Source organism: Mobula hypostoma, chromosome 12, assembly GCF_963921235.1.
Source record: "Mobula hypostoma chromosome 12, sMobHyp1.1, whole genome shotgun sequence".
NCBI lineage: Eukaryota > Metazoa > Chordata > Chondrichthyes > Myliobatiformes > Myliobatidae > Mobula > Mobula hypostoma.
In genome coordinates this window covers 94,107,869-94,131,685 of record NC_086108.1, presented here as the reverse complement: position 1 = coordinate 94,131,685, position 23,817 = coordinate 94,107,869, and the positions used below count along the sequence as shown (strand labels likewise).

General features: G+C 45.3%; 1 protein-coding gene across 8 annotated transcripts in view; it reads right to left on the bottom strand.

The window, feature by feature from the left end:
* bcar3 (BCAR3 adaptor protein, NSP family member) overlaps nt 1-23,817 on the bottom strand; it is a 215,145-nt gene that overhangs the window by 117,425 nt on the left and 73,903 nt on the right. For all 8 annotated transcript variants that reach the window (XM_063064628.1, XM_063064629.1, XM_063064627.1 and 5 more), the window contains one exon: nt 2,473-2,587. In XM_063064628.1, the coding sequence (XP_062920698.1) occupies nt 2,473-2,587 (115 nt within the window). The remainder of the gene's footprint in view (nt 1-2,472; nt 2,588-23,817) is intronic.

Sequence of the window (23,817 nt, the reverse complement as noted above, 5' to 3'; positions counted from 1 at the left end):
GAACTCCTTCCCTCTACTAGCCTGCGCGTCACCCCTGGGCATGGTGTAACATCTGCTTAGCCCCACCCCACCGATCAGGGTCACCTGAAACCATGGGAGCGGGCGGTGGCCAGTCATATGAGCAGCTGATGCATGTCGGAAGCCCCGGTTATGTGAGCACTGACGCCGGGTAGACAATCTCTGAAGAGTGTTGATAATAGCTGGGTTCACCCGTCTTATAAAGACACTGTCTAGAAGAAGGCAATGGCAAACCACTTGTGTAGAAAAATCATGGTCATAGACCATAATCTTCCACCTACATCATATGACATGACACACAGTGATGATGATGATGACTTTCAATCAGTAATCCCTTGTTTTATTTTCATCAACACCCCGAGATTTTAACATTCACTTGCCCACGAGAGTCACTTGATCACGATAATTTAACCACCAACTGGTTCATCTTTGAGATCTGCGTGGAAAGTGGAACACCAAGAGGTGCACATTGTCACAGAGAGAATGTGTGAACTCCACACAAGAGCACTCGGGGTTGGAATGGCAGCCTAGTAATTGGTCTTAACAATATCTAATGAAGATTGAGAGCAAAGACCTTTATTTGTGCTTAATTTGGACCCAATAAAAAGATTTTGACCTGAAATTTTAACTTGTATTACATGTTACTCTCTGTGCCTCATCTTAAGATTTAAGCATTTACTAAACATGAGAGAGTGTGCAGATGCTGAAATCCAGAGGAACACACACACACAAAATGCTGGAGGAACTCAGCAGGTCAGGCAGCATCTATGGAGGGAAATAAACCGTTGATGTCCCAATGTTTTGCAAGCAAATTATAAGGGCAAATATTATGATGGCCTTCACTATGGGAGGGGTTCCCTACAGGAGTGAAGAAGTGTTAATGCTTTGTGTATAGCATTAAAAAGGAAGACCACCATAGATGCTGCTGACTTGCTGAGTTCCTCCAGCATCTTATGTGTTCACCATTTGCTGTTGTTCTCTAAAATTTGGACCATGTGTATTATGTTTCCTAACCTGTACACAAAATATTGATGCAGCTATAAAGAAGGCAAGACTGTGGCTATACTTCATTTGGAGTTTGAAGAGGTTTGGTTTGTCAACTAAAATACTGGAAAGTCTCCACACGTGTACTGTGAAGATCATTCTGACTGGCTGCATTACCTGCTGGTATGGGAGGGGGAGGGGCGGAGCGACTGCACGGGATCGAAGCAAGTTGCAGAAATTGTAAAACTGGCCAGCTCCATCATGGGTACTAGCCTCCATAATATCCAAGATATCCTCAAGGTGTGGTGCCTTCAGAAGGTGGAGTCCATCATTAAGGACCTCCATACCTCCATCACCCAGGGCATGTTCTCGTCTCACTGTTACCATAGGGAAGGAGATACAGGAGCCTGAAGGCACACACTCAGTGATTCAGGAACAGCTTCTTCCCCTCTGCCATCCGATTTCTAAATGGCCATTGAACCCATGAACACTACCTCACCTCTTTTTTTTTTGTTTTGCACTGCTTATTTTACTTTCACTATTTAATAAACATATATATACTTACTGTAATTCATTTTTTGCTCTATATTGATTTATCATGTATTTCATTGTACTGCTGCCGTAAAGTTAACAAATTTCACGACAGATGCTGGTGATATTAAGCCTGATTCTGATTCTACTTTTGTATTATCTTGTGATGGAATTCATTTCTGTCACTCCCTCCGGAAGCAGGATACACCAAATACTTGTTAGTTCAGGAGAAATATTAAATGGGACACTGGGGAAAACCCCTGTGCTCTTTGACAGATACCTCTATGGGATCTGAGGAGGGGAGGGCCATAGAACCTCTGGCAAGAGCTGCACTCACTCAGTTGTCAGACTACCATTACATTTAACTTTCAGCAGTGGGACTTGAATCACAACCATCTGACTCAGACATAAGGTTGGTACCCACTAACTGACCAATTAGTATGTATTTTTTTTTGCCCAGGTATTATGATGAAGGAGGTTAACATTAATAAGATGGGTGCCCAACATAACTAAATATTGTCCTATGTCCAAAGATAATCGATAAAACCAGAGGGCACCGACTCAGAGTGGAAGAACACTCTTTTAGAACGGAGACGAGCAGGAGCTTCTTTAGCCAATGGATGGCAAATCTCTGGAACTCATTGCCACAGACAGCTGAAAAGGCCATGTCATTGGGTATATTAAAGTGGAGGTTGATAGGTCCTTGATTAGAAAGGGTGTCAAGAGATTATGGAGAGAAGGCAGGAGACTGGGGTTGAGAGGGAAAATAAATCGGCCATGATGGAATGGCAGTGCAGGCTCAATGGGCCAAATGGCCTCCTATGTCTTATGGTCTTAAACAAATCTAAAATCTGTACATTAGCTTGTAAACAGCTACAGTAGTTCTTTCCACACACACACAACAGAACAATGGACGAGTTTGATCTTGTGATGAAATACCTTTCTGTCTCTCCCTCTCCTGGAGGAGGGAAATGTTGGATACAATATAAGTTCTGTGTGTCTGATTCTGAATTCCCAGCTGTCTCAGGTCAGCCTCCGTCAAATGCAGCAAATCCTGGTGAGAAAACGAAGAATGGGTTGTGTTAAAGGACAGCAGAAAATTGGTTTGTATATTAAAAACAGGTGATTGTCTGCATCAGACTGCAATAGAGATATAGTCAGTGTACATCTCTTGAAAGTGTGATTGGAATTTATAAGGCATCCATTAGTCTTGTGACTTCATGGATCTGCGCCTGGGAAGTCTTCACTCTCCAGGGCGCAGGCCTGGGCAAGGTTGTATGGAAGACCAGCAGTTGCCCATGCTGCAAGTCTCCCCTCTCCACGGCACCAATGTTGTCCAAGGGAAGGGCAAAGGCCAATACAGCTCGGCACCAGTGTCGTCACAGAGCACCGTGTGGTTAAGTGCCTTGCTCAAGGACACAACACGCTGCCTCGGTTGGGGCTCGAACTCACGACCTTCAGGTCGCTAGTCGAATGCCTTAACCACTTGGCCACGTGCCCACACGTGATTGGAAAACTGTGAGTAAAATATTGCAGTCAGCATACTGTGTCTATCACACCACATATAATCAATTGTGACTGGTAACAGGTCCTCCCCAGTTTACAAATTGGTTCAAGAACAGTTACTACCCCTCAACCATCAGGCTCTTGAACAAAAGAGGATAACTACACTCATCTACTGAGAAGTTCCCACAACTAATAATCTCACTTTAAGAACCCTACCTTGTTATTTCATGCTCTTGTTATTTATTGCTACTTATTTATGTTTGCATTTGCACAGTTTGCTGTCTTCTATGCTCTTGCATCAATCCTGTTTACAGTTACTATTCTATAGATTTACTGATTATGCCTGCAAGAAAAAGAATCTCAATGTGGGGACAGGTACGCACTCTTGCTCTCCTATAATTTATACTTTGGACTTCGAATACCCATACATATGAGAGCTTGGGAGGTGGACAGAATGGATTGACCAGCTGCTGTGGGGCTTCAGATATCTTCCTGTAATGTGGAGAAGACTTGAATACTATACGTACTAGTCTTCGACCACGGTATTGTACATTTTTGGAATTATCAATATACTGGGCCATGATCAACAAATTACACTCATGAGATTCTGACCAGGGTTTCTTGTAAACATCAGGTAAACCAGTATATTCTTCACGGCCGCCATTCCAAATACAGGCAACCCCTGTGCTATGGCCATTCGTCCTTACAGAAATCCACAAATCACTACCCAAATCTTAAAATACAGAACCAAGATTGTTCTCAAGGCATATATATATTAAAAAGTAAATAAATCAACACATGCTCAGATGACATAGCCTCGTGTTACGGGAAGTTGCAAATTACCACACCCACCCAACCAACCACGCTCCCCCCCCTACCCCACATAAATAAGGGATCGTCTATATACAGTACGTGATTTTAACATTTCCTGTATAGGATGACCTGCATATGTTCGACTGAAGTCAGAGAAATCTCACATGATCAGCACACTGTACACACAAAAGAGCAGAGACAGACTAAATGGGGCATCAGTCAGTGTTCCATACCTGGCAGAGTGTGAACAGACAGTTTCACTAATATTTGCAGGATACTTTATTGGAAGAGTATTGACTCCCTTGCCCCTGTCAATACTTATATCCCTAAAGTAATATCATTAAAACTTTACTCTAAGTCCAGGCCAGCTGCATAGTTTCTGACAATGACTATGTTTCCGGAGTATTTTATTGGCTGCAAGGTTTGGAGATGGCTGGAGGCCACAAAACATTGCTTGTGTGGGCAGTATCAGAATTCGAATCATGTTTATTATCACTGTCATATGCGAGGTGAAATTCTTTGTTGTTACACACAAAATACAATGCGCTAAGGGAGGCAGGGTAGCGAAGCAGTTAGAGCATCTCTTTACAGCACCAGTGATCATCGACTGGGGTTCAATTCCCGCCGCTGCCTGTACATTCTCCCCGTGACCGCGTGGGTTTACTCTGGGAGTCTGGATTCCTCCCCCAGTTCAAAGACGCACGGCTATGGTTAGTGTGTTGTGGACAAGCTATGTTGGCACTGGAAGCGTGGCGACACTGGTGGGATGCCCAGCCCAATCCTTGCTGCATATATCAAAGTTGCTGGTGAACGCAGCAGGCCAAGCAGCATCTGTAGGAAGAGGTGCAGTCGACGTTTCAGGCCGAGACCCTTCGTGACTTGCTTTGACACAAATGCCACATTTCACTGTATATTTTGATATTTTGATGCATGTGAGACAAATAAAAACCTAATCTTTTTTTAATCTCAAAGGAGGAGGACAAGATTTTTCATGCTGCATTGGAAGAAGTGAAAGTAAACCCAAGTCTTAGCAAACTTGACCAACAGGGACAACGGCGCCAAATCCACCCAGCCCAAGTGAGGAGGATCTGTGATGAAACTGCACCAGTCAATGACTGAGCCCAGAGGAACACACACAAAATGCTGGAGGAACTCAGCAGGTCAGGCAGCGTCTGTGGAGGGAAATAGGCAGTCAACGGCTCGGGATGAGGCCCTTCTTTAGAACTGGGAAAGAAGGGGAAGGAGCCACAATAGACTGTGGGGGGAGGAGAGGCAAGACAAGCTAGAAGGTGATTGGTGAAGCCAGCTGGTTGAGGGAGGGGGAATGAAGTAAGAAGCTGGGAGATGATAGATGGAAAAGAAGGAACCTGATAGGAGAGGAGGTTGGACCATGGGAGAGAAGAAAGGAGGAGGGGCACCAGGGGGAGGTGATAGGCAGGTGAGGATAAGAGAACAGGTAGGACAGGGTCGTAGTGGGTAACTGAAAAAATGGGAGATGAAGGGAGAGGAGAATAATTACCAGAAGCTGGAGAAATCAAAGTCGCTTTCCACACCCTTCAATAACATGATAAAAGTAAATCATCTACATACAAAAAATGATTTTTTTCTATGCTTTAATTTTTCATTATTCTGTTTCTTTTCAGACTTTTCAGGCAACAATGATCATCGAGGTCTCATTTCAGTGACTGTTCATCAATGGAGATAGGTGCAGCTTGGCCTGCAGAGTTCTTCCAGCATTTTCTGTGTGTTACTCTGATGTCCAGCATCTGCAGCGTTCACCAGCAACTTTGATGTGTGTTGTCTGCAGAATCTCTTGTGTTAATGAAGGAGCCCGGTTCCAGTTCTGCAGCCATTCAGAAACTGGAACCAGGGCACCACAGACCAGTGTGAGGCAATGTCCAACATTAGAATTCTCTCTTCACAGGAGCATCCAGAGTAATACAATGAATTGGGCCATCGGTTGATCGGGGAAGCCGCTTATTTGGGACAACTCTTAAGGAACAAAAACTAATCATGAAAATTGGTTTCCTTCCTTTATGCGGAACCTTATGCCATTTATTTGGGGCAGGAGATTTGCCGAACAGGTTCTAACTAGTAACACCCACAACACGCCAGAGGAACTCAGCAAGTCGGGCAGCATCTGTGGAAAAGATCAGTTGACATTTCGGGCCAGAACCCTTCATCAGGACTGTAGAGGGAAGGAGCAGAGGCCCTGTAAAGAAGGTGGGGGGAGGTTGGGAAGGAGAAGGCTGGTAGGTTCCAGGTGAAAAACCAGTAAGGGAAAAGACAAAGGGGTGGGGAGGGGAAGCAGGGAGGTGATAGGCAGGAAGGGTGAAGAAGGAATAGGGGAAAACACAATGGGTAGTAGAAGGAGGCGGCAGAGTGACATAGGGGTAGGAGAAGGGAGGGGGAGGGAATTACCAGAAGTTGGAGAATTGTACGTTCATACCAAGGGGCTGGAGACTACCTAGGTGGTATATGAGGTGTTGCTCCTCCAACCTGAGCTTAGCCTCATCATGGTAGTATGGACATATCTGAATGGGAGTGGGAAGCAGAGTTGAAGTGGGTGGCTACTGGGAGATCCTGTCTGTTTTGGCGGATGGAGCGGAGGTGCTCGACGAAGCGGTCCCCCAATCTGCGTTGGGTTTCACCGATGTAGAGGAGGCCGCACCGGGAGCACCGGATGCAATAGATGACCCCAACAGACTCACAAGTGAAGGATCGGTCCCTCCGCGACTCCCTGGTCCACACGTCCCTCCCCACGGATCTCCCACCTGGCACTTATCCCTGTAAATGCAAGTGCTACACCTGTCCCTACACCTCCTCACTTGCCACCATTCAGGGCCCCTAACAGTCCTTCCAAGTGAGGCAACACTTCACTTGTGAGTCTGTTGGGGTCATCTATTGCATCCGGTGCTCCCAGTGTGGCCTCCTCTACATCGGTGAAACCTGACGCAGATTGGGGGACCGCTTCGTCAAGCACCTCCGCTCCGTCCACCAAAACAGACAGGATCTCCCAGTAGCCACCCACTTCAACTCTGCTTCCCACTCCCATTCAGATATGTCCATACATGGCCTCCTCTACTGCCATGATGAGGCTAAACTCAGGTTGGAGGAGCAACACCTCATATACCCTCTAGGTAGTCTCCAGCCCCTTGGTATGAACATAGAATTCTCCAACTTCTGGTAATTCCCTCCCCCTCCCTTCCCCTACCCCTATTCCACTCTGCCCCCTCCCCCGGCTGCCTATCACCTCCCTCATGGTTCCGCCTCCTTCTACTACCCGTTATGTTTTCCCCTATTCTTTCTTCACCTTTCCTGCCTATCACCTCCCTGCTTCCCCTCCCCCACCCCTTTATCTTTCCCCTTACTGGTTTTTCACCTGGAACCTACCAGCCTTCTCCTTCCCACCCTCCCCCCACCTTCTTTATAGGGCCTCTGCCCCTTCCCTCTACAGTCCTGACGAAGAGTTCCGGCCCGAAACGTTGACTCATCGTTTCCACGGATGCTGCCCGACCTGCTGAGTTCCTCCAGTGTGTTGTGAGTGTTGCTTTGACTCCAGCATCTGCAGATTATTTTGTGTTTAAGGTTCTAACTAGTGTCAGTCGCGTGAACTTGTGCAGACATTAAGACACTACATTCATGCTTTGAGCAAACTATTTTTCAAATAATGTCAGTTGCGTGCATTTGTTTACAAAAAGCAGTGATTTTTGTCATTGACAGTTTGTGAGAAATAAGCAATAAAACAATTCAGAACTGTTTTGCTCACAGCAGTTTCAAGCATTCAGGCTTGGCGATGCCAGAAACAGCCAGGAGTGCAAATGAAACAAAGTTAGGACTACGAAGAATTTAAGGCATTAACCGTCACCTTGAATGTTACTTCCTACAAAGCAAAACCCGATAGCACGAATGGCAGCCTTGCTTCACCACCAGATGAGCTCAACACCTTCTATGCCCGCTTTGAAAGGGAGAATGTAACTACAGCTGTGAAGATCCCTGTTTTACCTGGTGACTCTGTGATCTCTGTCTCGGAAGCCGATGTCAGGCTCTTTCAAGAAGATGAACCTTCGCGAGGCGGCAGGCTGCGATGGAGTACCTGGTAAGGCTCTGAAAACTTGTGCCAACCAACTGGTGGGTGTATTCAAGGCATTTTCAACCTCTCATTGCTACAGTAGTAATTTCCCACTTGCTTCAAAATGGCAACAATTATACCAGTGCCTAAGAAGAGTAGTATGAGCTACCTTAATGATTATTGCCCAGTAGTACTCACATCTATAGTGATGAAATGCTTTGACAGCATGGTCATGGCCTGAATCAACACCTGCCTCAGCAAGAACCTGGACCCTCTGCAATTTGTCTATCAGCACAATAGATCTACGGCAGATACGATCTCTTTGGCTCTTCACACGGCCTTAGATCATCTGGACAATACACATACCTATGTCAGGATGCTATTTGTTGACTATAGCTCAGCATTTAATACCACCATTCTCACAGTCCTGATTGATAAGCTACAAAATCTGTGCCTCTGTATCTCCCTCTGCAATTGAATCATCGGCTTCCTCACCGGAAGACCACAATATATAAGGATTGCTGATAATATCTCTTCCTTGCTGACGATCAACACTAGTGCACCTCAGGGGTGTGTGCTTAGCCCACTGCTCTACTCTCTCTACACTCATGACTGTGTTGCTAGGCATAGCTCAAATGCAATCTATAAATTTGCTGATGACACAGCCATTGTCGATAGAATCTCAGATGGCGACGAGAGGGCGTACAGGAGTGAGATATACCAGCTAGTTGAGTGGTAACAGCCTTGCACTCAACATCAGTAAGACGAAAGAGCTGATTGTGGACTTAAGGAAGGGTAAGATGAAGCAACACGAACCAATTCTCATAGAGGGATCAGAAGTGGAGAGAATGAGCAATTTCAGGTGCCTGGGTGTCAAGATCTCTGAGGACCTAACCTGGTCCCAACATATCAATGCAGTTATAAAGAAGGCAAGACAGCAGCTATATTTTATTAGGAGTTTGAGGAGATTTGGTTTGTCACCAAAAACACTTGAAAATTTCTATAGATGTACTGTGGAGAGCATTCTGATAGGTTGCAACACTGTCTGGTATGGGGGGAGGGGCTACTGCACAAGATTGAAAGAAGCTACAGAAAGATGTTAAATTAGTCATCTCTAGCCTCTGCAGTATCCAACAGAGTTTCAAGGAGCAGTGCCTCAAAAAGACCGCGTCCATTATTAAGGACTCCTGTCTCCCAGGATATACCTTCTTCTCATTGTTACCGTCAGGAAGGAGGACAGCATCTTCCCCTCTGCCATCTCATTTCTAAATGGATGGTGAACCCATGAACACTACCTCAATTTTTAAAAAAAATTATTTCTGTCTTTGTACTATTTATCATGTAACTATTCTATGTACAAAAACTAATAGATCGCCCACACACAACAAGAACATCAAACTCCAAAACCCCAGCCTGCCAATCGCCAACAAGAAAGAAAGGACAAGAATGTGAAAAAAAAAGCTGAAAGAGGCCAATATGAGCTACAGTCCAATCCATAAATCTCAGAATTTTGATAACATCTCCGAGAGCCTCGGGAAGATCAAGTGCTCAAACCCAGTGGCCTTTCTGTGGGAAGCACCTCGAACCTAGCTCGAACTTCACCTCTGAGTGAAGTGACTCAAACCCAGAGGCCCCTCCTTCTCGGCACTCGGCACCCCTACGAGTCAAACCTCAGCATTCATCCAGAATGATAACCCAGAGGGGCATAATTGCTGAGACAGCCAACACTAAGCTGGAGGTTCTCGGCCCTCGAAGGGTCTCGGCCTGAAACGTCATCTGTACCTCTTCCTAGAGATGCTGCCTGGCCTGCTGCATTCACCAGCAACTTTGATGTGTGTTACTAAGCTGGAGTGTTGGGGAAAGTTATGTTATCTGCAGATGTGTGTAAGAGGCAGCCGCTGCTTGCCCAGGGTCCAACTTCAGTTCTTTTCATTTCCGCCCCTGCAATACCACCTCTGGTTAAATTCAACACAGACGTGTGCCAACAATGTCAAAAATAGTTGCTACATTATTTTACGTTTACCAGTTATATTAACAAATATCAGTTAGAAAAATGTTAAGAACAACCAGGGGTGGCACAGCAGTGTAGGTGTTTTTGTCTTTTTACAATTGCAAGCCACTGCTGGACATTAAGAACTTCAAGTATTGCAGGTCAATTCCATCAGCGAGTTGCTTGTTAGTGGAGGAGCTGGGCATGTTGTGGTACAGGAAGGCGTTGGAGTCGGTAGCGGTCTAACAGCGAGTGATTATCTTGGACGTTTATTTTCTCGATTGCACGATGCTGTCGGACACTGGTAATGCAGTCGCTTCTTCAGCCACTCAGGAGAGAAGATGGCGGAGGCAGTGTGGTTCAGTGTCCATGCTGGATTGGGGCTGGCCCCCAGTGGTCGCTCAGTGGAAGACAAGCTGGATTGTGCATGTGTGTGCACTCATATGTGGACTGCTGAGGACTTGTTCTGGCCAGCAACATCCAGGCACCATCAATCCACAGGACATGTCACTTGGGGATATATGCACTGTCCATTCTGACCTGGTTTATTCTACACCCTTTCGGGTCCGCTGTATCTCCTTAGGGGAGAAAATGCAAATCTATTTGAACCAATTCAGAGAAGGCCTGCCAGACTGCGGATGGCTGCGTTACAGGAAAGGCTTGAACACACTGGGGGACAAGAGAATGAGAGGTGAAACATTTGAAACAAACTATTCCTGGGAGTCTTTGCAGGAATGGAACTGGAGAGGGTGTTTCTTCTCTGTGGGAATCTGGAGCTATCGATGCTTGCAGAAGTGTTGCCCAATTGAGGTATTAATTAGATGATTTTACTTCTCTCAAAAGTCTGAAATTCCCTTCTTCAGGGGGTGGCGAAGACAGACTCTTTGTGTTTTTAAGGCCAACCATAAGACATAGGAGCAGAATTTGACCATTCGGCCCATCGAGTCTGCATCGTCATTCTATCATGGCTGATTTATTTTCCCCCTCAACCCTCCTTCTCCCTGTAACCTTTGGTGCTCTGACTAATCAAGAATCTATCAACCTCTGCTTTAAATATATCCAATGACTTGGCCTCCACAGCAGCCTGTGGCAATGAATTTCACAGGTTCACCACCCTCTGGCTAAAGAAATTCTTCCTCATCTCTGTTCTAATTGCTATCCCTCTATTCTGAGACTGTGCCCTCTGGTTCTAGACCCCCCCCCCCCGCCACCATAGGGAACGTCCTCGCCACACTTCTTCTATCTAGATCTTTCAATATCTGGTAAGTTTCAGTGACCTCATCCCACATTGTTCAAACTCCACCAAGTACAGGCATCGAGCCGTCAAAACCTCCTCATACTTTAATCTTTCCATTCCCAGAATTATTGTCGTGAACCTCCTCTGGGCCCATTCCAATGCCTACCCATGACGTGGTTTCCACAGCCACCTGAGGCAATGAATTCCACAGAATCACCACCTCCCCGCTTTCCTCCTCAACTCTGCTCTAAGGAAGTGCAGACAATTTCCCGATAAACAAGGCATTGAAAGATCACTGTGGGGGTGGGGGGGGGGGACAGGAATGTGGTGTAATCGTAATCAGTTCAGCCACCATCTTACTGAATAATGGACAGGTTTAACCTTGTCCTAATTTGTAGCATAAAATCGACAGCACATCTTCCCACAGCTTCAGCCATGTGGAAGGCCTTCATAGTTCATAATTCCAACTAAATCATAACTCCATTTGTTGAAAGTTCAAAGTAAATTTAGTATCAAAGTACATATAAGTCACTATATACAACCCTGAAATTAATTTTCTCGCGGGTATACTCAACAAATCCATGTAATACCCAAACAGAAGCAATGAAAAACTGCACCATCTAGGAGTTCAACCAGTGTGCAAAAAAATACTGCAAATACAAAAAGAAAGAGATAATAATGAATAAATAAGCAATAAATATCAAGACATGAGATGAAGAGTCCTTGAAAGTGAGTCCACAAACATTTTAGTGATAGGGTGGGTGAAGTTATCACCTTTGGTTGAAGAGTCTGGCGGTTGAGGGGTAATAACAGTTCCTGAACCTGGTGGTGTGAGTCCTGAAGCTCTTAACTTCTCTTCCTGATGGCATCAGCAAGGAGAGAGTGGTGGGGGGCCCTGATGATGGATGCTGCTTTCCTGCAACAACACTGTGTAGATGTGCTTAATGGTGGGTAGGGCTTTACCTGTGATGGGCCAGCCATAACTACTACTTTTTATAGGATTTTCTGTTTCCATACCAGGCTGTGATGCAATCAGTCAATATACTCTCCACCACATATCTATAGAAGTTTGTCAATGTTTTAGATGTCTTGCCAAATCTTCACACACTCCTAAGGAATTAGAGGTGCTGCTATCTTTCTTCTTCTGTGCTGGGCCCAGGACAGGTCCTCTTAAATAATAACACAAAGGAAGTTAAAGTTGCTGACCCTCCCCACCTCTAATCCCCCCATGAGGACTGGCTCATGTCAATAATCCGCCCCTTGGTCAGAGAGAGGTTGTTTTGTGCCACCACTCAGCCAGATTTTCAATCTCCTTCCTACACGCTGATTCGTCACCACCGTCGATGTCCTTTTTGAACAGAGAATTTTGAACAAACCAAAAGCCACACTCAGTTACTAGATCTAAATGCATTCCTCAAGTTTATTTTTTGCCCAATAAAGCAGTATTTCCTCAACTTAACTTTTCGAAACCGGAATGCTCGTGCCTACGTGAAGCACGCGCCCGCACTCAAGATTTCCTGACGCCAGCGGGCGATTGCGGGAAGAAAAGTACTCTGGCGCATTAGCGATTTTGCTGCATCGTTCCCGCTCACCACAGCAAGCTTACAGTTCCTGGAGGCAGTGAGTTTCCTGTGAGGTGCCGTGGTATCCGAGTCCGGGGCCGTTCTTGTCTCAACCACTGACTGTTCTGGGTGCAGATCACCTGGACGGGCAGCATATCTCCGGGACTTCGCTGTAAACCTTCACGTTATTTATCTTTGAATCGGTGGCAAATAGCCAGTGAACAAAGGCAGCTGAATGCTTTTAAGTATTGTTACCTTCTGACACCGTAGCAGATTGTTTCAGGATCAGAGCCGCGGTACTATCCTGGTAGCCCTTTGTATTCCTTATCTCTCTGTAAATGTTATGACTACTCAAGCGGCCATCGTGTATGCGATTCGGGGGGGAATGAAGTCTCTTTTGCTCCGAGCCTTTGTGTTTGCGCACCTGTAGTCCCTTCCGCGGGCAGCTGACCCGGCTCCGCTCCCGATCCCGATCCCAACAAGACAAGTAATGAAGTCAGGTGTAAACAGCCACACACTGAATGGCCCCCTCATTCATATCCCACCAACTTGCAGACGTAAATACCTTTCAAAGGCAGACTCATCAATTTCCCACCCAGACAGTTCTCAGCCCGTGCATGGGGACCACCAACACGTTTCAAGGATCGGGAAGCATTAGCGCCAGGACATTGTGTGATCAGACAAGATAACCAGAGGCCGGGATTTCCTCCCCAACCCCACCCCGTTTTCACTTCCCGAAGCTTCGTTCGGGGATCTGGCAGAGAACTATTCAGCTCTATTAGAGTCATCGAGCACTGCGGCGGAGAGAGGGCCCGCTATCCGGTTCCTGGTGCCAGTATAACGCACGATTGTTTAACACACCCCTCCAGACAGTCATACAGTAATTAGCATGGAAATAGACTCAAGCAACACACATAAAAGTTACGGGCCGAAACGTCGACTGTACCTGTTCCTAGAGATGCCTGGCCTGCTGCGTTCACCAGCAACTTTTATGAGTGTTGCTTGAAATTCCAGCATCTGCAGATTTCCTCGTGTTTGCGTGGAAATAGACTCTTCGGCTCAATTCTAACATGCCCAACCAGATGGCCGTCTAGGCTCATCCCTTTTGCCCATACGACCGACGGGGACAGAGTACACTGTAGATGCTAGAATCTGGGGCAACTTTCAAAACACTGGGGGAGTTCAAGGAGTCAGGCAGCACCAAGGAAGGGAAAATGGACAGTCAACATTTCTGGTCCAGACCTTTTCTCTGGACCTGCCCACATCCCTTTGTGGGTGCTGCCTGACCTGCTGACAGAATCCAGGGCAAATTGGATCCAAAATTGTTGTGGTATTCAGGAACAGTGGGTCATGATGTTTGTGTGATTGGAAGCCCATGACCAATAATATAAGCTGGGACCCTTACTGTCTGTGACATATATTAATGGTTTGGGTAAAAAACTGTGGGGGGGGGGTGTGGAGGGATGATTAGTAATTTTGCAAGTGACTTAATCGATACTGTTGTTGACAGTGAGGAGGATAGTTGTAGTCTATAGAACAACATTCATCAATTGGTAACATGAGCAGAGCAATGGCAGATAGAATTTAATCCTGATAAGTGCAAAGGTGATTCTGCGAATTAAATGGTTAATGTTTGAGGAGCATTTGATGGCTCTGGGTCTGTACTCGCTAAAGTTTAGAAGAATGAGGGGGAATGTCTTTGAAATCTGATCTGGTCTATAACACAGCCTCAGAATAGAGGGACATCCATTTAGAACAGAGCTGAGGAGGAACTTTTTTTACCCAGATGGGGGTGAAACTGGAATTTATTGCCAGCAGATGACTGTGGAGGCTAAGTCACTGGGCATATTTAAAGCAGAGGTTGATAGTCAGGGTGTCAGATGTTACGGGGAGAAGGCAGGAGAACGGGGTTGAGAAGTATAATAAATTAGCCATGATGGAATAGCAGAGCAGACTCAATGGGCCGAATGGTCTAATTCTGCTCCTATGTCTTATGATGGTGTAGCTCTGGGAGGGTGTAGACATAATAGTAGAGCTATAGGAAGAATTCAGGAACAGAGGTGTACAAATTCAAGGGTCCCTGAAAGTGAAAGGCATAATCAGAACATGGTATAGAAAAAAAGAGTAGGGATGTTATGGTGTAAAATCATGAAGCACTGGTTACCCACAGCTAGGGTGCCGATTTATTATTCCTCTCAACCCCATTCTCCTGCCTTCTTTCCAGATTTCCACAGATGAAAATGAATTCCACAGATTCACCAACCTCTGGGTAAAGAAATTCCTCCTCATCTCTGTCTTAAAGGGACACCTGTGTATTCAGAGGCTCTGCTCTCTGGTCATAGACTCTCCCACTATTTGAAATATCCTCTCCATCTGGGTCTTTCAGTATTCAACAGGTAAATATCGAAAGGTTATCAGGCAGATGGAGCTCACGTGGTTGGTAGCTCGTCCAAGAAGGAAAACTCTGATCTTAAATCTCCAAACAACAGGAATTCTGCAGATGCTGGAAATTCAAGCAACACACATAAAAGTTGCTGGTGAACGCAGCAGGCCAGGCAGCATCTCTAGGAAGAGGTGCAGTCGACGTTTCAGGCCGAGACCCTTCGTCAGGACTAACTGAAGGAAGAGTGAGTAAGGGATTTGAAAGCCCTTACTCACTCTTCCTTCAATTAGTCCTGACGAAGGGTCTCGGCCTGAAATGTCGACTGCACCTCTTCCTACAGATGCTGCCTGGCCTGCTGCGTTCACCAGCAACTTTTATGTATCTTAAATCTCCACTGCCTTTGGCTTTACCCATTCATGGGGAAGGCTTTGGGAGTAAAACCCAAGAAAAATCCAGAGCTGGAATCCCTAAGGCAACCCTTTACTGAGTTTAGTGCTGACTGACGACTCCTGCAATGCCGCTGGTGCCAAACTGTATCAGTCTGTGCTGTTCCTTTGGGTTCGTTAGCTGTGTGAAGAGGGGATGCCTGCCGCATGGGCAACAGCTTGCTCCATATTGTACTGCTCTGGCTTGTGTACACATCGCAACGGAGAGCCTGATATTCGCTCAACACCTAAAGTACTTCTCTTCCAAGGAACGCTACCTAATCTGTAAGAATCTTAGGGGTGCATGACAGCAAAAAGTAGTCCACCCTATTGGTATGGGGGACAAAAATGGGGTTCAGGTGAAGGCTTGGTTAGGGAAAACAAGCTTGAAAGAAGGGATGTTAAGTGACTTTTAAAACCAGGGAGGGAAACAGCAAGGTGGAGGAATAAGGAGATTTTGAGGGAAGTCACGAATCAGCATTGGCGGGCAGAGGTGCCAGAATGTTGAAAGCTGTCCGGGCTGTTCCCCGGGTAACAAACAGGTCTGTTTTCAGATATCCATGTTAATTTTGTCGACAAAGTCAGAAAATGCACAAAACCCACTCCATGTGGTAACCATGCCTTCACAGTATTATATCGGACGGGCATCAAATGCATGTAAAGACTGGGAAGAAAGAACAATTACAGGGGAAGACAATGCTGAAAAGTATAATTTGGGTGAAGTGGCTGGAGAGATCATAGCTTCAACCCTCAGACTCTACGACATCAACGAGGCTCACCCCTGCAGCAGGGAGAGCAAGAGAGGGTGTCACATTAAGGACTGAGAAGGCAGGGGACCTGAGGTCACTTACCATAGAACGGTGTCGAGAAGGCAGCCGTTCAGACCACTCACTCTACTTCAGGTGACTGATTAGGAAAGCAGTCCAACCAGTCCCATTTCCCACTCTGCCAATCATTCGCAGTGGCTCTGCAAATCACTTCCTGTTTGAGAATTTATACAACCCTCTAATTAACTTTGCAATTGAACCTGCTTCCACACCCCTCAGGAAGTGAACTGTAGATCTCAGAAACTCATGGTGGAAAAGGGTGTTGCCCTAAAACCCCAGTTACTTATGCCAACTGCAGTGAATCCATGTCCTCTTGTCCTTGGACTTGCAGATCCCTGCCGTTAGTTCATTCATACCACAGCACAGAAACAGGCCCTTCAGCCCATCTCATCCACACCAGACTATAATTCTGCCTAATCCTATTGACCTACACCTGGATCATAGCTCTCTGTACCTCTCCCATCCACGTACTTAGACAAACTTCTCTTACAGCGCCTATAAAAAGTATTCACAACCCTTGGAAGTTCTTCATGTTTTATTGTTTTACAAAACTGAGTCACAATGGATTTAATTTGGCTTTTTTGACACAACAGAACAAGACTCTTTCATGTCAAACAGATCTATACAAAGTGATCTACATTAATTATAAATATAAAATAATTGATTGTATAAGTATTCACCCATTCATGTCAATATTTAGTAGATGCACCTTTGGCAGCAATTACAGCCTTGAGTCTGTGTGGATAGGTCTCTATCAGCATTGCACATCTGGACACTACAATTTTTCCCCATTCTTCTTTACAAAACTGTTTAAGCTCTGTCAGATTGCATGGGGGATCATGAGTGAACAGCCCTTTTCAAGTCCAGTCACAAATTCTGAATTAGATTGAAGTCTGAACTCTGACTTGGCCAGTCCAGGACATTAATTTTGTTGTTTTTAAGCCATTCTTATGTAACTTTGGCTTTATGCTTGAGGTTATTGTCTTGCTGGAAAACGAGTCTTCTCCCAAGCCACAGTTCTCTTGCAGACTGCATCAGGTTTTCCTCCAGGATTTCCCTGTACTTTGCTACATTCATTTTACGTTCTACCTTCTCAAGCCTACTAGGGCCTGCTGCAGTGAAGCATTCCCAAAGCATGAGGCTTCATGGCAAGGATGGTGTATTTTTGATGATGTGCAGTGTTTGGCTTATGCCAAACATAACATTTAGTTTTGGTTTCACCAGACCAGAGAAACTTCTTCCAGCTGACTTCAGAGTCTCTCTCAGAGAATAAACGGTGTAAAGACAGTAAGGTAGAAGGGCTGAAATGTGTGTACTTCAACGCAAGAAGCATCAGGAACAAAGGTGATGAACTGAGAGCTTGGATACATACATGGAATTATGATGTAGTGGCCATTACAGAGACTTGGCTAGCACCAGGGCAGGAATGGATTCTCAATATTCCTGGATTTCAGTGCTTTAAAAGGGATAGAGAGGGCGGAAAAAGGGGAGGAGGGGTGGCATTACTGGTCAGGGATACTATTACAGCTACAGAAAGGGTGGGTAATGTAGCAGGATCCTCTTTTGAGTCAATATGGGTGGAAGTCAGGAACAGGAAGGGAGCAGTTACTCTACTGGGGGTATTCTATAGGCCCCCTGGTAGCAGCAGAGATACAGAGGAGCAGATTGGGAGGCAGATTTTGGAAAGGTGCAAAAATAACAGGTTTGTTATCATGGGTGACTTTAACTTCCCTAATATTGATTGGCACCTGATTAGTTCCAAGGGTTTAGATGGGGCAGAGTTTGTTAAGTGTGTCCAGGATGGATTCCTGTCACAGTATGTGGACAGGCCAACCGGGGGAATGCCATACTAGATCTAGTACTAGGTAATGAACCGGGTCAGGTCACAGATCTCTCAGTGGGTGAGCATCTGGGGGACAGTGACCACCACTCCCTGGCCTTTATAATTATCATGGAAAAGGATAGGATCAAAGAGGACAGGAAAATTTTTAATTGTGGAAAGGCAAATTAAGAGGCTATAAGGCTAGAACTTGCGGGTGTGAATTGGGATGATGTTTTTGCAGGGAAATGTACTATGGACATGTGGTCGATGCTTAGAGATCTCTTGCGGGATGTAAGGGATAAATTTGTCCCGGTGAGGAATATAAAGAATGGTAGGGTGAAGGAACCATGGGTGACGAGTGAGGTGGAAAATCTAGTCAGGTGGAAGAAGGCAGCATACATGAGGTTTAGGAATCAAGGATCAGATGGGTCCATTGAGGAATATAGGGAAGCAAGAAAGGAGCTTAAGAAGCGGCTGAGAAGAGCAAGAAGGGGGCATGAGAAGGCCTTGGCGAGTAGGGTAAAGGAAAACCCCAAGGCATTCTTCAATTATGTGAAGAAAAAAAGGATGACAGGAGTGAAGGTAGGACCAATTAGAGATAAAGGTGGGAAGATGCGCCTGGGGGCTGTGGAAGTGAGCGAGGTCCTCAATGAATACTTCTCTTCGGTATTCATCAATGAGAGGGAACTTGATGATGGTGAGGACAATATGAGTGAGGTTGATGTTCTGGAGCATGTTGATATTAAGGGAGAGGAGGTGTTGGAGTTGTTAAAATACATTAGGACAGATAGGTCCCCGGGGCCTGACGGAATATTCCCCAGGCTGCTCCACGAGGCGAGAGAAAAGATTGCTGAGCCTCTGGCTAGGATCTTTATGTCCTCGTTGTCCACGGGAATGGTACCAGAGGATTGGAGGGAGGCGAATGTTGTTCCCTTGTTCAAAAAAGGTAGTAGGGATAGTCCGGGTAATTATAGACCAGTGAGCCTTTAAGTCTGTGGTGGGAAAGCTGTTGGAAAAGATTCTTAGAGATAGAATCTATAGACATTTAGAGAATCATGGTCTGATCAGGGACAGTCAGCATGGCTTTGTGAAGGGCAGATCGTGTCTAACAAGCCTGATAGAGTTCTTTGAGGAGGTGACCAGGCATATAGATGAGGGTAGTGCAGTGGATGTGATCTATATGGATTTTAGTAAGGCATTTGACAAGGTTCCACACGGTAGGCTTATTCAGAAAGTTAGAAGGCATGGGATCCAGGGAAGTTTGGCCAGGTGGATTCAGAATTGGCTTGCCTGCAGAAGGCAGAGGGTGGTGGTGGAGGGAGTACATTCAGATTGGAGGATTGTGACTAGTGGTGTCCCACAAGGATCTGTTCTGGGACCTCTACTTTTCGTGATTTTTATTAACAACTTGGATGTTGGGGTAGAAGGGTGGGTTGGCAAGTTTGCAGACGACACAAAGGTTGGTGGTGTTGTAGATAGTGTAGAGGATTGTCAAAGATTGCAGAGAGACATTGATACGATACAGAAGTGGGCTGAGAAGTGGCAGATGGAGTTCAACCCGGAGAAGTGTGAGGTGGTACACTTTGGAAGGACAAACTCCAAGGCAGAGTACAAAGTAAATGGCAGGATACTTGGTAGTGTGGAGGAGCAGAGGGATCTCGGGGTACATGTCCACAGATCCCTGAAAGTTGCCTCACAGGTGGATAGGGTAGTTAAGCTTATGGGGTGTTAGCTTTCATAAGTCGAGGGATAGAGTTTAAGAGTTGTGATGTAATGATGCAGCTCTATAAAACTCTGGTTAGGCCACACTTGGAGTACTGTGTCCAGTTCTGGTCGCCTCACTATAGGAAGGATGTGGAAGCATTGGAAAGGGTAAAGAGGAGATTTACCAGGATGCTGCCTGGTTTAGAAAGTATGCATTATGATCAGAGATTAAGGGAGCTAGGGCTTTACTCTTTGGAGAGAAGGAGGATGAGAGGAGACATGATAGAGGTGTACAAGATAATAAGAGGAAAAAATAGAGTGGATAGCCAGCACCTCTTCCCCAGGGCACCACTTCTCAATACAAGAGGACATGGCTTTAAGTTAAGGGGTGGGAAGTTCAAGGGGGATATTAGAGGAAGGTTTTTTACTCAGAGAGTGGTTGGTGCGTGGAATGCACTGCCTGAGTCAGTGGTGGAGGCAGATACACTAGTGAAGTTTAAGAGACTACTAGACAGGTATATGGAGGAATCTAAGGTGGGGGCTTATATGGGAGGCAGGGTTTGAGGGTCAGCACAACATTGTGGGCCGAAGGGCCTGTACTGTGTTGTACTCTTCTATGTTCTATGTAGACTCAGAGTCTGGCAAACTCTAGCTGAGATTTCACGTGAGTTGTTTTCAACAGTGGCTTTCTCTTTGCCACTGTCCCATAGAGCTGTGACTGGTGAAACACCCGGGCAACAGTCATTGTATGTGCAGTCTCTCCCATCTCAGCCACTGAAGCTTGTAACTCCTGCAGAGTTGTCATAGGTCTCTTGGTGGCATCCCTCACTCGTCCCCTTCTTGGACAGTCACTCAATTTTTGAGGATGGCCAGCTCTAGGCAGATTTACAGTGGTACCATATTCTTTCCATTTCTTGACGATTGACTTAACTGCACTCCAAGGGATATTCAGTGACTTGGAAATTTTCTAGTATCCATCTCCGGACTTGTGCTCTTCCATAACCTTTTCGCGGAGATGCTTGAAATGTTCTTTTGTCTTCATAGTGTAGTTTCTGCTAGGACACTGACAATCAATTGAAACACCTCGACTGCACACAGGTGATCTCCATTTAACTAATTATGTGACTTCTAAAACCAATTGTCTGTACCAGTGATGATTTGATGTGTCATATTAAAGGGAGTGAATAGTTATGTAATCAATTATTTTGTGTTTTTTGTTTATAATTAATTTAGATCATTTTGTAGAGATTTGTTTACACTTTGGCATGAAAGAATTTTTCTGTTGATAAGTGTCAAAAAAAGCCAAATTAAACCCACTGTGATTCAATTTTGTAAAACAATAAAAACATGAAAACTTCCAAGGGAGGTGAATATTTCTTATGGGCACTATAAATATTGAAATCGAACCAATATGCACTACTTCTACTGGCAACTCGTTCCACATTCATACCAACTTCTGAGTGCAGTAGTCCCCCCTCATGTTCCCCCGTCAAAATGTTTCAAAATTCACATGTTCATTAATCTGTTCCCTGGCTGAAGGAAATCAACTCCAAGCCTATCATTCAAGAGCATGTAAAGAATGTGAGGACCCACCACCCTGTGCCTCTGGTGTCTGAAGGGTCAATTCTGACATATTTATTGCTCATCTTAATTTATCTTTAGCCACCCTGGTGGTACTGAGCTTTGAGGGGTGATTAGTTTTTTACAACTAAGTGGCCTGCCAGGCCACTTCAGGACACAAAATAAAGGTCAAACAGAGAGAAGAATTAGAATGAGATGGAGGTCAGACAGAATGGAGAAGGCAAGTTCCCATCAGTAAAGGAAATCAGTCGACCATTCAGTGTTTTTATGACTAGACAGAGAAAAACAATCAGAAAACAGCACGAATGCATTTAAAGGAGTAACTTTATATGCAAGGGGTGGCGTTCTTCCTGTGAATACAATAACCTGTGTTGTTTGCAGGATTACCGTTATATCGATAAACCCAAAAGCAAGACCTGCACTGTGCAAGCTTGTAGTGACACCACAGTTCAGCAGTAATGATGGACTGACTACACTTGTTCATGAACATCCCTAATCCAGCCAACTAGTTTAAACTTACTGAAAATTAGCTTATTTTGTCACATGTATATAAAAATATTGAAACACACAGTGAAATGTGTTATTTGCGTCAACAAGCAACACAGTCTGAGGATATGCTGGGAGCGACCTGCAAGTGTCACCAAGCTTCTGGCACCAGCTTAGTTTACTGAACCTAATCCAAGTCTTTGGAATATGGGAGGAAACTGGAGCACCTGGAAGAAACCCATGTGGTCTTAGGGAGAATGTGCAAACTCTTTACAGACACCGGTGGGAATTGTCAAAGGACAGCAGCAAAATTAGAACTGTCCTAAAAAAATCCAAGGACCACATTACCAAAGAAAATAGAAAAAGGTAGCATTACACAGAATAGAACAGAACAGCACAGCACAGGCCCTTCGGCCCACAATGTTGTGCTGGCCTACCATACATAAAACTACTCCATCAAAAATCGAACCCCTCCCTCTTACGTAGCCCATAGCCCTCCATTTTTCCTTCATCCATGTGCCTACGAGTCTCTTAGATGTCCCACCACCACCCCCAGCACTGCATTTCAGGCACTTAACCATTTTATGACATGTCCCCTGAACTTTCCCCCATTCATCCTAAACAGGTGTATTAGCCATTGCCACCCTGGGAAAAAGACATTGACCATCCACTATCTACGCCTCTTATAATCTTGTACACCTCTATCAAGTCGCCTCTCACCTTCCTTTGCTCCAAGATGAAAAGCTCTAACTTTCGCAGCCTATCCTCATAAGACATGTTCTCTAATCCAGGCCACATCCTGGCAAATCTCTCTAAAGATTCCACATTCTTCCTATAATATGGTGACCAGAACTGAACACAATACACCAAGTCTGGTGTAACCAGGGTTTTATCGAGAAGCAACATTACCTTGTGGTTCTTGAACTCAATTCCCTGACTAATGAAGCCCAACACACCATACAAATTACCCTATCAACTTGTGTGGCAATGTTGAGGGATCTACGGACTCAGGCCTCAAGATCCCATTGTTGCTCCACACAGCTAACAATTCTTCCATTACCCATGTACTCTGCCTTCAGGTTTGACCCTCCAAAATGAATCACTTCACATTTTTCTGACTGAACGCCATCTGCCATTCCTCAGCCCAGCTCTGCAACCAGTCAATGCCCTTTATATCACCTCTGTGTATATCTATATTGATATCACTAACAAAGCTAGTAAGCTAGCTGGATTCCGTGACAGAAATGTGGCCCAGACAAAGTCAGGAATGAATTACTTGTATTCCTCGTCAGGAGAGGAAGGCGATATCTGAAGGAACAGGGATCAAAGGGAGGGAGCAGAGGAAGAGGAAGCCGTGGGCAAGAGTTTGTATACAAATCTCCATGCAAGTGTGAGTGAGAGTGCATGCAAATCTGTGCACACATGCATTAAGTCCCCATGCAATAGCTGTCTTCTAGCTAATGTACCTTCTTGTATTTAGGCCAAAATATCAGTCTGTCAAATCGTCACGGTACCCTTGGCAAATGTCAAGCTGACACTGAAGGAGTGGAGCACCATGATCAACAGCCATGACACAGTGCACCCTGATGCCTTCCCGGTCATCGCAGGGGACCTCAACCAGGCTAGTTTGAATAAGTCCCTGACCAACATGTCACCTGCAGAAGCAGAGTCAACACACTTGATCACTGTTACACCACCATCAAGAATGCTTACCGTGCCAGCCCTAGTCTTTCTTTGGCAAGCTTGATCACCTGGCTGCACTTCTACTCCCAGTATATAGCACCATGGAAACGGGTCTTTTGGCCTAACACATCTATACTGACACAGAGCTCCATCTCAGCTAGTACAACATCTCTCTAAACCAAGGATTTCCAAC